This window comes from Bubalus kerabau, chromosome 16 (genome assembly GCF_029407905.1).
Source record: "Bubalus kerabau isolate K-KA32 ecotype Philippines breed swamp buffalo chromosome 16, PCC_UOA_SB_1v2, whole genome shotgun sequence".
NCBI lineage: Eukaryota > Metazoa > Chordata > Mammalia > Artiodactyla > Bovidae > Bubalus > Bubalus kerabau.
Window position 1 is genome coordinate 62,066,714 of NC_073639.1, and position 14,087 is coordinate 62,080,800.

General features: G+C 55.1%; 1 protein-coding gene and 2 long non-coding RNA genes across 8 annotated transcripts in view; 2 read left to right on the forward strand and 1 right to left on the reverse strand.

The window, feature by feature from the left end:
• Positions 1–637: 637 nt before the first annotated feature.
• LOC129629550 (uncharacterized) lies at positions 638–9,664 on the reverse strand. 5 transcript variants are annotated; one of them, XR_008703269.1, is made up of 6 exons: positions 9,057–9,188; positions 7,940–8,075; positions 7,080–7,194; positions 4,219–6,581; positions 3,466–3,812; positions 638–1,418 (listed from the first exon to the last, which is right to left on the reverse strand). It is a non-coding gene; the product is annotated as an uncharacterized LOC129629550 (long non-coding RNA). The 5 variants fall into 5 exon arrangements; XR_008703270.1 differs by lacking the exons at positions 7,940–8,075; positions 9,057–9,188 and adding an exon at positions 9,616–9,664; XR_008703268.1 differs by having other exon boundaries at positions 7,080–8,075.
• Positions 3,441–5,378, forward strand: LOC129629551 (uncharacterized). Its single transcript, XR_008703273.1, has 3 exons — positions 3,441–3,583; positions 4,028–4,157; positions 5,246–5,378. It is a non-coding gene; the product is annotated as an uncharacterized LOC129629551 (long non-coding RNA).
• The window catches only part of TESC (tescalcin), a 65,421-nt gene continuing 60,611 nt past the window's right edge, over positions 9,278–14,087 (forward strand). For both annotated transcript variants that reach the window (XR_008703267.1, XM_055549617.1), the window contains exon 1: positions 9,278–9,471. Coding sequence is in view for 1 of the 2 variants with exons in the window: in XM_055549617.1 (XP_055405592.1) it covers positions 9,414–9,471 (58 nt within the window). In the remaining variant the exon portion in view is untranslated. The remainder of the gene's footprint in view (positions 9,472–14,087) is intronic.

The following is a 14,087-nucleotide window of genomic DNA, read 5'->3' on the forward strand; positions in this document are numbered from 1 at the left end:
CAGATGGAGCCTCACCAAGCTGGGTGGATTGCTCCGTAATGCCTGTGGGGCTGGGGGTAAGGGGAGCAGACGGAGACCAGCATCCTTCTGACTCTCCTGGACACTCTTCTGCGAGGTCATCACCAAGCCTCAGCATCTATCAAGGGAGACAGTCACACAACCTAACAGCAGAACAGTATGAATCCCCAGAGGATCTGTGCCAAAGAGGACACCCAGAGGTCTGTGAGGAGACCCAGGAAAAGAATGTTCCCAGCCTTAGCACGTATCGCAGATCAGCTGGTGTTGCGGGTTGAGGGCTGGGGGGCTGCCTCATCCAGGAGGCTGACGATGCCCCCCCGCCACCTGATGGGGCCAAGAGGAGAAGGCGGGGGACTGTGCCTTCAGAAAAGCTGCATCATTTAGTCCTCGTGCCACTCTGCAGAGTGGACGCTGTTATCAACCCGCTTTACAGATGAAGAAACTGAGGCTCAGCGACAGGGCACTCCAGATCTCAAAGGGGAAAGAACCACATGGTGGAGGAGGATGGCTCCCCCAGGGGACAGGGGACAGAGTGGCACTGATTTTCCTTTGGTTACAGGTTCAGAGAGGCTGGGAACCCTGCAGTGGTGTCTGATTCCCCCCAGGCCCTAGGGGGCAGCAGAGCCTCATAACTGGCCTTGCTTTGCAGTGGCCCAGACTCAAGTTCCAGAGAGGCTTCTGTTACTAACTAGTGTGGGCTGGTCATATAGCCTGCAGCAGGGTCTCTGTTTCCACTGGGCTGGCAGAGAGATGAGGATCTCCATGGAGCGTGTTACTCGTCTTCGCATCAGGAGCAGCAGATCCCTGAGGGCTCACCTAGCTCCAAGACTCGGTGTTTAAGGTCTAGACATCTTCACTTTGGTCTTCCGGGGTGGCACTAGTGATAAAGAATCCACCTGCCAATGCAGGGAGATGCAGGAGACGCGGGTTCGATCCCCTGGGGAGGGAAGATTCCCCTGGTGTAGGAAATGGCTCCCCACTCCAGTATTCTTGCCTGGAAAATCCCACGGACAGAGAAGCCTGGCGGCTTACAGTCCACGGGGCCGCAATGAGTCAGACACGACTGAGCAGCACCAGCAGTAGGAGCACCTCACAGCAGCCCAGCGCCCCGCGATGGTGAGCATCCTGGGTCCCCAGACGCAAAGACACGCAAAGTGAACTCCTCTTGGTCACATGACCAGCAGGCAGGATTTGAACCAGGTCTTCCAGTGGCTCTGTACCCGAAATCACTCACACGCTGCTCCACACACAGAACACACCCGCTGTTTGCTGCTAGTACCGAAGGGCTTCATGCAAGTTCAGTTGCTAGAAGTGATCACTGCTGATGTAATGACATTGTCTGCAAGGTTCCCGGGGGAGGGAGAGGCGGGGTGCGCCCACCCCTGAGACGGTTGAACATCCTGCGTACAAGAAAGAAGTACTTAACCAGCGCCTGGCAGGCTGCAAGTTTCTAAGTGATTTATAAAAAGCCTGCTCAAGTCTAGAGACTTCTAACAGGCAGAGGTGTGTTCTCCAGACTAAGAATAGCTGCCTAGGCCTGACGGGAGATGTTTTCTGGTGACGTCAGAGCAGAGCAGCAGCATCTTGGGGGGCGGGGGGGATAACAGCTGCCAGAACAGCCTCACTGCCCACCCCCGCCACCTTCCAGAGGGATGCGCTGAGCCTGGGGAATTCAATGAAGGTGTTGGAATGGTGCCAGGTGATTACCAAGATGGGATTTGTTCTTGACTTTTGAATGTCAAGAAGCTGATCTAACCTGTCACTTTCCCACCTCACCACCCCACTGCTGGCTGCACGCTGGCCACCTGACCAGTAGACTGGGGACGGAGAGCAGAGGTCAGCAGGGGAGGCCGGCGGTCCCTGGCCGCTTTGTATTTAGATGTTTCCTGGGCAGCAAGAGGGCTCAGGTGCCTCCATCCTGCCGGCACCCTCCACCCCTGGCCTCACTGGCACCTGAGGGGCCTCTAACACGTGCAGACTCCAGGCCCCCAGCCCAGCCCACTGTGGGGGGATTCTCATTTGCACCGGAGTGTGGGAACTCCTGCTGTTTAAGGGAAGGAGGACTCCAGTCCAGAGCTTGCTCCAAGCCCCAGCAGGTAACCGCTGACTTTTTCTGAAGTTCATAAATTCTGGGTAGAGAGAAAGTACAAAGATTAAGTCAAACTGAGGTTAAACTATGGCTCCCCGCCAAGAGCTGTGAGCTTTCAGTGGAAGTACTAGAGGGGAGAGAGAAAAGGGAAGTTTCAACTTAAAATATACTCTTTAAAATTATGTCTTGCCGGCGGTCCTGCGCGGTATGTAACTGGGCGTTTGCATGCATACATTCTGCATCTTTACCGCGCCAGGCGTGTGCATGAAACTGTGTGGTTCTTACTTTGTGTCCACTGGGGGCGCTTTGGGGGCTATTGTGGCTGAAACTGTGCGGTTCTTACTTTGTGTCCACTGGGGGGCCTTTGGGGGCTATTGTGGCTGCATCTGTTGTTGGCCTTGCTCCCTGGCTCCACAAAACTGAGCCCCTACCCCAAGCCTCAGTTTCCCCCTTTCTGAGGTTCAGTTTTTGTCTTCTGACACCTAGGAGGGGCTGGAGAAACCATCTTTTAAAAACTCATTGCACCTGACCCTCAGAGAGCCCCAAGCATTCACCCCCTCCTCCTTCAAGGAGGAGCAAAGGGCGAGTCAGTCTTTTTAAAAAACAAAGGAAACACTGAAGCCAGAGAGCGACTTGCCCAAGGGCACCCTGATGTTCTCCCGCGTTCCTGAGGCTTCCTTAACCAGATTTGTCCCTACAGAGAGGGGCTCTCCCTGGGAGGCCTCAGATGTTCCCTGGGTTAAAGAGGCGGAGGTTAGGTGACCGGCCCTGGGGAAGGGCTAACATGGTGCCACCTGTGAGCCGTCCCTGGGTACACCGGTGTTACAGCCCTCAAGGCTCTCGTCTCTGGATGCGGAGTTAATGAGCTGCGTCTTTCTGCACAGCTGCCAAGCGACGGGTCTCAGCCGAAGGTCATGCTACCAGGACTCTCCAAGAAAACACTGTAACACAGGCGCACCTGTGCGCCCAGGTGGCCCAGGAGCCACACCGCCCTGTCCATGTGGTTCATCATACTCCACTCTTTATAAAAACACCAACACCTGGGCACCCCCCCCCCACCAGGGATTCTGATGGCAGGCTGTAACCTCCCCAGCTGTATGTCACCACAGCTAGGGTGGAGACAGTGCGCCTGCAACTTGGTAATGTCTTGGAATCACCTGGGGGATTAAAGTTCAGATCCCCATCCCCAGCTTGCTTTAATTGGCGTCTGGGGTGTGGCTTGAGCATTAGGGGTTTTCAACACTTCCCACGTAGCTCGGTAAAGAACCCAGCCTGCCCTTGTAGGAGATACAGGTTCGATTCCTGGGTCGGGAAGATGCCCTGGAAGAGGAAATGGGTACCTACTTCAGTATTCTTACCTGGGAAATCCCATGGACAGAGGAGCCTGGCGGGCTACAGACCACAGGATTGCAAAAGAGGCGGACACGACTGTTTAGTCCGAGCAACTAAACACACACACACATCGGTGGTTCAGAGGTGCGGCCACATCTGAGGACACCCTCCGGTTCATTCTGCACCTGGTCTCTTGGCCGCCCGATCCCCAGCAGCCAGGGCCGCCCTGCAGCTCCCAAGTCCTCCCCAGAGAGACTGTAGCCTTGCGTTGCTGTTTCTAAATCTATATCTCTGCATCTCGAGAAAATTCTGCTCTTGACTTTTGAATGTCAAGAAGGTGATCCAAAGCAATGCATCCTCTGGCTGCACCTTCCTGAACAGGAAATAAAGGCTCAGACTGTAGAGCATGAAGACAGAGACAGGGGAGGGGGCTTCTGTGGTCAGCCAACCACCGAGGCCTCACCCTAAGCCTCTGGAGGGTCCTGGCTCCTCAGCCCCGAGTGCACACAGCAGTATCTGAGCCCCGTGGGTTTCAGAGCAGCCCCAGCTCTGTCTCACTTGTGCCTCCACCATCTGCCCTGCCCTCAGGGTGACCGAGTTCCCCCAGGAAGGATGGCTCTTTCCAGAAGCCCCTCTCCTGAACCCTCCCCGCCCCCCCCGCGCCGCCAGCACGGGCTCTCCTGTTCTGCTGACCGGCAAGCCCAGGGGCTCCACAAAGGTGAGTTCCCTGCTGTCTGCACTGGCCGCCCCATCCCCAGGATCCCCAGGCCTCCCCTCACCCTGTGACATGTGGAGGTTGGGCTTGAGGCCCGTGGTCCTCTCTGCACGCCCTCCCTCTTTGAGCCTTAGATCCCTGTGACCTTGACCTCTCTGAGCTTCCTCCCTGGTGAAAATGAAAGGATCGAGCTAGTCAATTCCCAGGGGCCTTTTGATCCCTCCTGGAGCCGCCCCCAACTTGGCTCCCTCTGTTGTTGGGCTCCTCCCCATGTTTTTCTCCCCAGCAGCCCTTCCGCCAGGTCAGAACACTTAATCCTACCCAGGATTTTCACCTGCTGCTTCTACATGCAGCGAGGAACCGAGAAGCCCCCAAAGCACCTTTCTCTCCCAGCCATCCCTGACCCTGCCCTGGAGTCTCTCGGGCAGAGGGGATGCCTCCTCTGCTTAAGGAGTCTCCAAAGAACAGCCGGGGAGCCATCTGTCTCTGCTTCACATCCACGTGGTTCTCCACGAAGGGTAGAGGTGGATGCAGTTCCCATCCCTTCTGTCCGCAGCCTGAGGACACTGCCGGGTGGACATCTGGGAAGCGTGCCCAGTCAGCGGGAGCGCCCCGGGTGCTGCCAAGTCAGCACAGTCTGGGGAGGGGGGTGCGGGGCGGGGCACCTGGGCCTACCTCTCACCTCCACCTTCAACCCTGTCCGCCCCAGCCTGTCTCTGCCCTCCGTCTGGCCCAGATGGGAGGTACCTGCTCCATCCTGTCCCACATCAGCTCCAAATTATCGACTGCACCGGCTCTGCACCCCAGCATATATTTATCACCCTACCTCCCAGGCCCTCAGTTGGGTCTTGCTTGTACTTTCAGCTACCCCAGGAGTGAGAGGATGGAAGGAGAGAGGGTGGAGATGGCTATGCCTGCCCCCACACCCTCCCCTTGGCTGGGGAGGTGCTGAGATGAGCCAGGTGGTAGGATCCCAGCCAGTGGTACTGCCTGGCTGGTCAAGTTCGTGGTCACCAAGGTGGCCTGCTCAGCATCCACCCCCAGTGGATCCACCCCGGCCATGAAACCCCCTTGCTGAATCCTATTTATAGAGATGGGATTGTGGACCCATTATACAGATGAGGACATCAAGGTTCAGCGCTGCAAAGGAACCAACCCAAGGCCACACTCTACCTGGGGAGTGGCAGGGCCTGGATGCAACTCAGATCTGAATCCATCTCCTACAGGGCACTGTCACCCAAGGTTAGCTTCAAAGATTAAGGTGCCTTGGGTGAGAAGGGATTGTTTAACAGATAACCAAAAGGCCAACTTTAATTCAAAATGCAAATTGGGGTTGATTCTTCTCTCATTCCATTCACAAAGAGGCCCAGACATATGAGACCAGTGTAAGGAACTTAAATGAGGGTAAGAGGAAAATTGTTTCAGAGTCGAGATGCTGGTGTAGCCATTTCTAGGGTTTCCTTCCCTGGACGTATTTTATGAGAGCACCACTTCCTTGTTTGAAGTGACTTAGGTGTGGTGTTCTCTAAGTCAAAGGCTAAGCAAGATGGCTCTTGAAATCCCCGTAGCTTTCTTAGGGTCAGTGGTCCCCAAGTTAAGAGAAGTGTTTTGTTGCTCCCAGAACATTGCCAAGCCTTGGGAGATCCCCCAAGCTAAGTGATAGGAGGGACAGGAGGGCAGTACAGGTGAATTATGGGGACTGCCATTTACACAGTTTCATATATGTGCTCTGATTCTGGTTTACCACCCATCCTGGACACCTTGATTTTCCCATCAATAGAATGGGCATGTGTTGGATACCTGCTAGTGATCTAGGTCTGTTCCTATCTCTTTCCTTCCAGACTGGGAGGTCAGAGACCAATGACCTCGCTCTAGTATCGGAATCCCCAGCACTCAGTAGTGAATGAGTGAATGGGTGGATGAATGAATGAATGAATGGACAGATGAACATATGAATCATAACAGCCGACTGTGTAGTGGTGTACCGAGTTATCTCAGACCAGCCTGTGAGAACAAATGATTAAACATTCGAGAGTTTTGCAAGCCCATTGTTCAGTTACTGGTAGCTTGAAATCGACTGTGGTGGGAGTATTTATACATGAGGGCAATCGACAAGGTTGTAAAGGCGAGGTTCCCCTCTGCTTCCTCAGAGCCTGTTCACCTGCACCCTGCCGGATGCCACTTCCTGTGTCAGGCAGTCTTCACACGTATGACTCCACGCAAGCATCGTAAGATGGCACCGTTATCATCCCACTCTACAGACAGGAAGCCAAGGCCCGGGGAGCAAAGCCACTTGCCCACGAGTGGTTCAACGGTCTGCTTCACTTACGTGAACGAGGACGGCCTTCGCCATCCCTGGGCTCGGCTGCCCGGCGTGGCCTCATAGGTACCGGTTGTTCTCACCGCCGCTGTTTTTAATCAGCTCCTCTGGGAGAAGAGAAGCAGTTGCCTGGTGACCAAAGTGTTTTCCTGGCCCTCCGAAGAAGGTCACGCTGAGTGAGGGGGAGGATAAAGGTCGCCACAGGGGGTGCCCCCACTTCCAGGGCTCCAGACAACAGAGCCAGTCAGCCCAGCCAGACCCCCTGCAGCACTCCAGGCGTCCTGGATGCTCTGACGCCATTAGCTGGATCGAATTAAAGGCCTGACGTCCCAGAGCAGTGGCAGCAGGCTTATGTGCAGAGAGCCCTGCAGTGTGTGGGCATCATGGCCAGAGAACAAGGCAAAGCCCAGGCAGAGGGTGGGTGACTGCAGGGCCCCCAAACCTGTCTAGCCATATGTGCCTCTGACGTGTCCCTTTGGGAGCACAGTTGGGGACAGTCACAGATTCCCCAAAGCTCAGCTTAGGGTATAACAATCTCTCCAGGGGCCATTCTGGCTGGATCAATCCCGATCTCCGGGGGCCTGTTTACCCTGCTGCATTGTCACCTCCTGTGTGTCCGTCTCCCACTCCTCCAGGACTCTCTCAAGAGCAGAAGTAAGGCTCCCAGTTGTTCCTGGTTGTGGCTCCAGGACCCACACAGGCCCCTGTACACAGCAGGCCCTGGATAAACGGGCAGGGAATAAATGAATGAGCAAGCAAACCTGCACAGCGTGCCTCCCTGGGGCCCGGAGTTCTTGACTCCTCCAAGCCCTGCCGTCAGGAATAAAGTTCCCATGGTCATCACAGCCCAGCCTCCCAGCTCCTGCTGGCCGGTGAAGGTGGCATATTTGGCAGTAGACCCAGAACAGTGGATGGGGGCCCTGAGAAGGACTCTCCAAGGAGGTGATGTTTATACTGAGATTCAGGAGCCCCTGCCATGGGAGGAGGGAAGGGAGGGGAGTTTCAGGCAGAAGGGACCAGTACAAATGCTTGTCTAGGAGCTGACAGTGGCCAGCGGGGCTTGAGATGAAGTTGACCGTGTAGACGGGTGATGGAATAAAGACCACCTCCCTTCACCCCATACACTGGGGGGTCTCTGGGCGATCACCCAAGGCCCAGAGCAAAGCCATGTGACCCTCCCTGCCCCTGGGCACTGTTCCAGGGTTTTCACCCCCACCCACCTGCACTGTACCAGCTCTGAGAGCAGCCGTGCCAAGGGGAGGAGATGCATGAGAACATCGTTTTCTCTCTCCCCAGCAAAAAGCCCCAGCATAAAATCACTGGAAATTCAATAGAATAAAATTCCAGGAACAGATACTTTAAGTCAGAACAAAACTGTGTCCGGCAGCTTCGGGTAATTCCCAAGGTTCCCCGGGACCCCTTTCCTGTTCCAGAGGCCAGCCTGGGTTTCTAGATTCCTTCTGACCTGATGTGCAGCCTCCCAGGCGACTTTCCAGTTTGCTTGGACCAGCTGATGCCCTGCAGCCAACATTTCCCCAGCTTGGCGAGATCTCAGCCCTGCCGAGCTTTTGCAAATGCACATTCCAGGTGCAGCCCCTGCTCTGTAACAAGAGTGTGAAGGGGAGCCGGATTTTCAACCAGGTGGGGGCTGATTCTCTGCTCTGGTAGATTTCAGGTAGCTCCTTGGTGACTCTGAACAGCTCCTCTAGTCTGAAAGGGCTGTGACCCTCAGCTTGGACCTGTGGTCTGCAGGTATGAGCAGTTGGTTTGAGCACCCCCTTCCCAGCCTCCTGTGACATAGATGTAAGTGGGCCTGCTCAAGTCTCCCCCAGCCAGCACTATCAACAGAGCCTGGCACCCAGGACAGTCCCCAAATACATGCTAATAACACACATCTCCAGGCACCGTGGAGCTCAGTGGTCTGGGCTTGAGACCGGGGAATATGCTGACTTTGATTTCTGCCCTGGCTGTGTGACCTTTCTGAGAACCAGTTCCTTTGTTGTAAAGTGGACATGATTCCACGGCGACTGCCTTTGCACTGTGGCCCAGGCCAGGCCCTTCTGATGGAGGTTCTCATCAACTATTATTATCCCCATCTTAAGGAGGAGGAGTCACAGTTAGACAGCTGGTGGGACTGGCTGGGGTCACCCAGTTGGTTAACGAAACCCAGCTCCCTACAGCCAGCCTAAGTCAGAGCTTCTCCCAGAAGGATTGCATTCTCTGACAGGTTGAAATGCAGCCTCCTGGGCGCTGCCTGAGTCCTAACCCTCAAGTTTGAGAAGGTCCCCACCCTAAGCTACTAGGCTGAGCGGCTAGGACTGGTTAGTGTTGTCTGTGGGTGTGTCCACTTCATCATGTTGGGCTCTCCTGGAATAAGCTAAGCAAAGCACCCCCTCCATGTGCATTCAAGCTGGATTGTTGTTATTATTATCTGTATTGCTGTTCACCGTAGAGCTAATTAACGCTGTCCTTCTTCACTGTTCCCAGGGAGTTTCCTTTCTGAGAATTGGGAGGAGGTGTAGTGGAACTGGGGTGGGGGTGGGCATGGGCGTGGAACCTCCATTCGTTCTGATCCCTCCTACCTGTATACCCCAACTCTGCTCATAACTGCTTCTTCCCAGGGCCGGCACGGGTGCAGAAGGGATGAGCACGGCGGCTGCTGCAAGGACTGAGGAACCTGGGTCCCCCGCCCGGGGCGGGGCGCTGCCCACTCCCGGCCGTGCGCGAAGCCGGCGCGCGCTAGGACCGTGGCGCTCCGCCCGCCGCCGCCGCTATAAGAGGCTGCGCTCGCGCCCCACGCGGAACCCGCGGCTCAGACCCGTTCCTGGCGTCCCGACCGGTGTGTTGGACCCGAGGCCGGTGCGGCCGCGGCGCAGCTGACGCCAGCCCAGGGCCTGGGACGGACAAGCGTCCCGGGACCCCACCCCGCCGCGGGCACCATGGGCGCTGCCCACTCCGCGTCCGAGGAGGTGCGGGAGCTGGAGGGCAAGACCGGCTGTGAGTATCCCGCGGGGGGCGGGCGCGGGGACAGGGGCGGGGACCGCCGGCCGGCTGGCCCTGGGGTTCCCAGACCGCGGCCGCCGCTCGGCTCTTGGTCCCCGCTCTGTGTGACCTTGGGTTAGTAGCTGGCTCTCTGGGCACCTCAGTCTCCTCTTCCTTCAAATGGGTTCCCCGCCGGCCGCTTTGCAGGCTACGACGATGCTGAGTAAGTGCCGGGGCCGCTGTGCCCCGGCGCCCTCGGAGTTGGCCGGGAAGCCCCGCCTTGGACTGCAGACCCGGGAGGGAGCAGGGTCCTGGCTGCCCCCGCCCGGGGCAGAGCAGGCGCCCAGGAAAGCAAGCGCCCGGGCGCGCTCAGCTGTTGTGAGCGCCCCGCACCTGAAAGTCGTTGAATTCGCGATGCGCCGGGGGAGGAAAGTTTTGAAATCGGCGGCAGCTGGGTACGAGCCGGGCTGCGTGACCTTTGGCGGCTGCGCGGGTCTCTGCGCCTCCCGTCTGTGAAATGGGTTCAGGTGGGTCCCGCTCCGTGAGTAACTGGGAGGATCAAGCTAGGCAGCGCCCGAGGAGCACTTTGCGGGAGCCCGGCGACCTTCCTCGAGCTCGCCCGGACTCCCGGGCCCCGCAGAGGCTGCGCGCCCAGCGTCCGCCCGGGCAGGGCGCACCAGGAGGCCGTGCTGCGGGCTGAGCTGACCGCAGGGAAGAGATGGCGGAAGCGCCTGACCGCCCAAGTCCTGCCGGACTGGGAACTTGACCGTAGGCCATGACCTCTGGGCCCCTGGTTCTGTTAACGGGGCTGTGAAGCGGAGTGTGGACTGAGGACCATGAAAGGCTAGGTGAGTGGTCAGACTGGCTTTGACAGTGGGCAGATGGTGTTTGATCCCTGCCAGCTCCACTACCTGGCTGTGTGACCTTGGGCTAGTCACTTTACTCCTCTGAGTCTCTGTTTCTTTCTAGAATGGAATTTCTGCTAGTATTTGGTAGACTAGATGTTCATGAAAATGGGAGCCGCAGATGTTATTTCCAGGCAGCCAGGCCCCTGGTGCCTGCTTGGAGTTTAATGCAGGCAGAGTCCATGGTTGATCAGCTGGAGGGAGCAGCCCAGCCATTTGTGCCTGGGCTGAAAAATGACCCCTCCTGACCCCCAGTCTAAATATCTCTTTCCAGAAGAATTGGGTGAAAATTACAGAAAGCCCTTAATTAGATGTATTTGTGTGTGTGTGTGTGTGTATACAGGTGCATACATACACAGACATGTATACAGACACCTTCCTGTGTACAAATATAGAGCTGTCTTCTGTGGGAGGGGAAAAAAAGGTGTGGTTCATATACATAATATAGAACCCCTTTCTTTCTTTCTTTCTTTTTTTTTAAGAGAAGTAAGAGTATATTTTCGTAACTGTTTCATTTGCATCAAGGAAGAGTAATGAATACTTACCAGGGGATTTGGTAGAAGGGATGGAGGAGTGAGCCTTTCACTATTAACTTTTTTACATTTTCATTTTGAATCATGTGTGACTATTTATTTCTTTAGAAGTTGTGCAAAGTCTAGTTCAGCCCCAAGGCTCACGAGAGAGGAGGTAGGACCATGACCTGACTTCCTTGGGCTTCCCCCGTTTCTGTTATATTTCTTGAGTGCCTGCTGGCTGCCTAGAAGTAGGATTCTCTGAGGCTGGGATCTCTGCAGGAAGTGTGGGCTCTACTGGCTATAGCCTCGCAGGCAGCCCCCACGCCAGGCAGTCTGGGGGAATTCCATCTGCCTGTGCAGTTTGACAGGTGATGGTGCTGTAGAGCATGCTGGGAATCTTGTCAGTTTCCTGGGTCCAGCCCCCTACAGGGATGACAGACGCTGAGTGTTCATGCTCTGTTGCTTTCCCAGATATGGCTTCCCTTCTTGCTGCTCAGAACTTGGATTTCACACCCCAAAGAGAGAGGGGAGACAGAGGAAAGCCAGGAAGGGGTGTTCTGAGATCAGACTAGAGGGATGGATGAACGCCTGCCTTTTGTTATCTGAACTTTAAGTAGGTGGAAAGCTCCCCTATTTCTGTGAAAAGGGTTGGCACGGTCTGAGCTCTTTTACCCATTCAGACCTGAGAGACTGATATTGCAGAGGGGAGACACACAGTATGAACAAATCAATCCATAGTTCTGGGAAGAAGGTACAACCCAATGGCATGAGAGCTGGGATGGGGCAAGGAAACATTTCTTTAGGGTCGACCTGGAGGGCTTCTCAGAGGAGGTGATAATGGAGCAGACCCAAATAAGAAGGAGCAAGCTGTGTGAAGACCAGTGGGAAATGCACTGGGGGCAGAGGGCGCAGCAAATGCAAAGGTCCTTTGGCAGGAACAGAGTGAAGACAATGAGTGAGGTTTGTTTGAGATGAGGACACGGATATAAGGCTCAAGCTGGGTCAGGAGCCTGATTTAGGGGGCCTTGCTAGGTATGTGGACTTGGGCAAGTCATTCATGCCCTGAGTGCCTCAGTTTCATGCATCGTGAAGTCAGAATAGAAGTCATACCTTCTTGTGAGTTGTTAGGAAGGATTAAATGAGTGAATATATGCAAAGTATTTAGAACAAGCAGCTTGCCACGTGGCGCAGTGGTAAAGAATCCGCCTGCCAGTGCAGGAGACTCAGGAGACTTGGATTCAGTCCTTGGGTTTGGGAAGATTCCCTGGAAGAGGGCATGACAACCTACTTCAGTATTCTTGCCTGGGAAATTCCATGGACAAAGGAGCCTAGCAGGTTACAGTCCATGGGGTCACAGAGAGACACTACTGAGCGACTATGCACACATTTAGAACAAGCACAATTATTTAATATTCTCAGCCTTGCTTTAAACACATTGATAGATCCTGGTCACTCTGAGCCACAAGTAAGAGTTAAGTCTTGGTCCCACTTCTTCAGAGCTGTGTGACCTTAAGCAAGTTGTTTTACCTCTCTGAGTGTTAATGCACCCACCTGGATCCTGGGGTGGAGGTATAGATTGAACCAGATGATGTATGTATGTGTGGCAATACCTGACTTGGTGTGGGGACATCAGTTCCCAGGATCCTGCGGGCTGGGTGGAGTGTTCCCGTCAGAACCCTTGGGAAACATCCCTGAGAAAGTAGCAGAGCCTCAGACCAGGGCAGCCAGAGGACAGGCGGTGCCCACGGAGTTGCTAGGTTCCCCCTGCCTCTCTGAGCACCAAGATGGTCCCTAATTGGAAGAATCAGCCTGATCCCTTTGCATGCACCCTCAAGGAATCCTCATAGTAATCCTCCAGGGAAGGTGGTACTGTGGCCAATTCAAATGAGGAAACCGAGGCTCAGAGGGCTCAAGCAACTTGCCTGCCATCCCACAGTGCATAAGCAGAGGAGTAGGGGATCCCAGCACCCCCGGGGTTCACTGTCCTGCCACTACTGTGCTTTTACTGTGTTTCATCGCCTTGCAGATTTCTAGGAACCCAGAAAGGGTAGGAACAGGCTGCCATACGTTTTTCTCAGCTCCAGGCCTTTGCACAATCTGTTCCCCGTGCCCCGGAGCACTCTTTCCATTTCAGGTAATTCGGCATTTGCATGTGGCAGTAACCATCACCCAGGAGAAGATGGAGCATGGCTCCTCTTCTCATCTCTTTATGAAACTCTTGTTCTTGGTTCAGACCTCAGCTTAGCTATTATTTCCTCCCAGAGAGCCTTCCCTGGCTACCCTCCTTCCAACCTTGGTGTGTTAAATGCCAGTCCCCAGCACTCCGGCAGCCCCTGCGTTGCCTCCCATAATAGCATCACAGCCTGTTGTAATTGTCAGCTTTGTCACCTGCCACCCCCTCGAAACTTGGAGCTCCTCGAGAGTGAGGAGGATGTGTCTTGTTCACCTTTGTACTCACTGGGAACACAAGAGGTTCACGTTGAGGGGGTGAAGGCCCTGGGGACTTTATAACCCGAGCAGTATTGCCCAGGAGCCTGTGTCCGGTATAAAATCTAGCACCACCCCAGCAGCTGGCCCAGGCCATGCCAGCCCCACCAAAAATAGGCCTGAGTGCAAGCTCGCCCACTGAGGGCATCCTCAGGTCTGCACACCCACCTCTCCTTTCCTCTAAGAGCCTCGTTGATCAATTTAAAACACAAGCAAGTATTCCCAAACATCTTTGCTGTGCCAGCAAAGCCAACTACCTAGATGGTTAACATTCCTATTAAAAACCCCAGCAAAGGCATCCTCATTCTGTGTCTGAGTGGTGAGCTTGCCTTTCTCCATGGCAGGTGTGGAGTCAAGCCCAGCGTGTGTGTCCTGGGGTGTGACATGGGCCCTGGACGGGAGGAAAAGCTCCTTAGGAGACACTCACTGAAGCATGTCCCCCGTCACCACCTGGAGCTGGCATGGAGGTGGCCCCGCTTCCCGTCCCCCCGCCCGGTGTCTGCTCCTGGAATTGGAAAGGAAACAATAAGAGTGGGATTCTGGGAAAGGTGGAAGGGTCTGTTTTTTTTTTCCTTCAGGCTCCAAAACAGCTCCACAGGCATGTCTATATAGATGCCAAGAAGCTGCCAGAAGGAAGAAGAAAAAACAATCTCACAGATCGGGAGTTCAGACCTCATCATGGTTGGAGCTAGTGTTTATCGGGCGCCTGTCATCTGCCAGACGC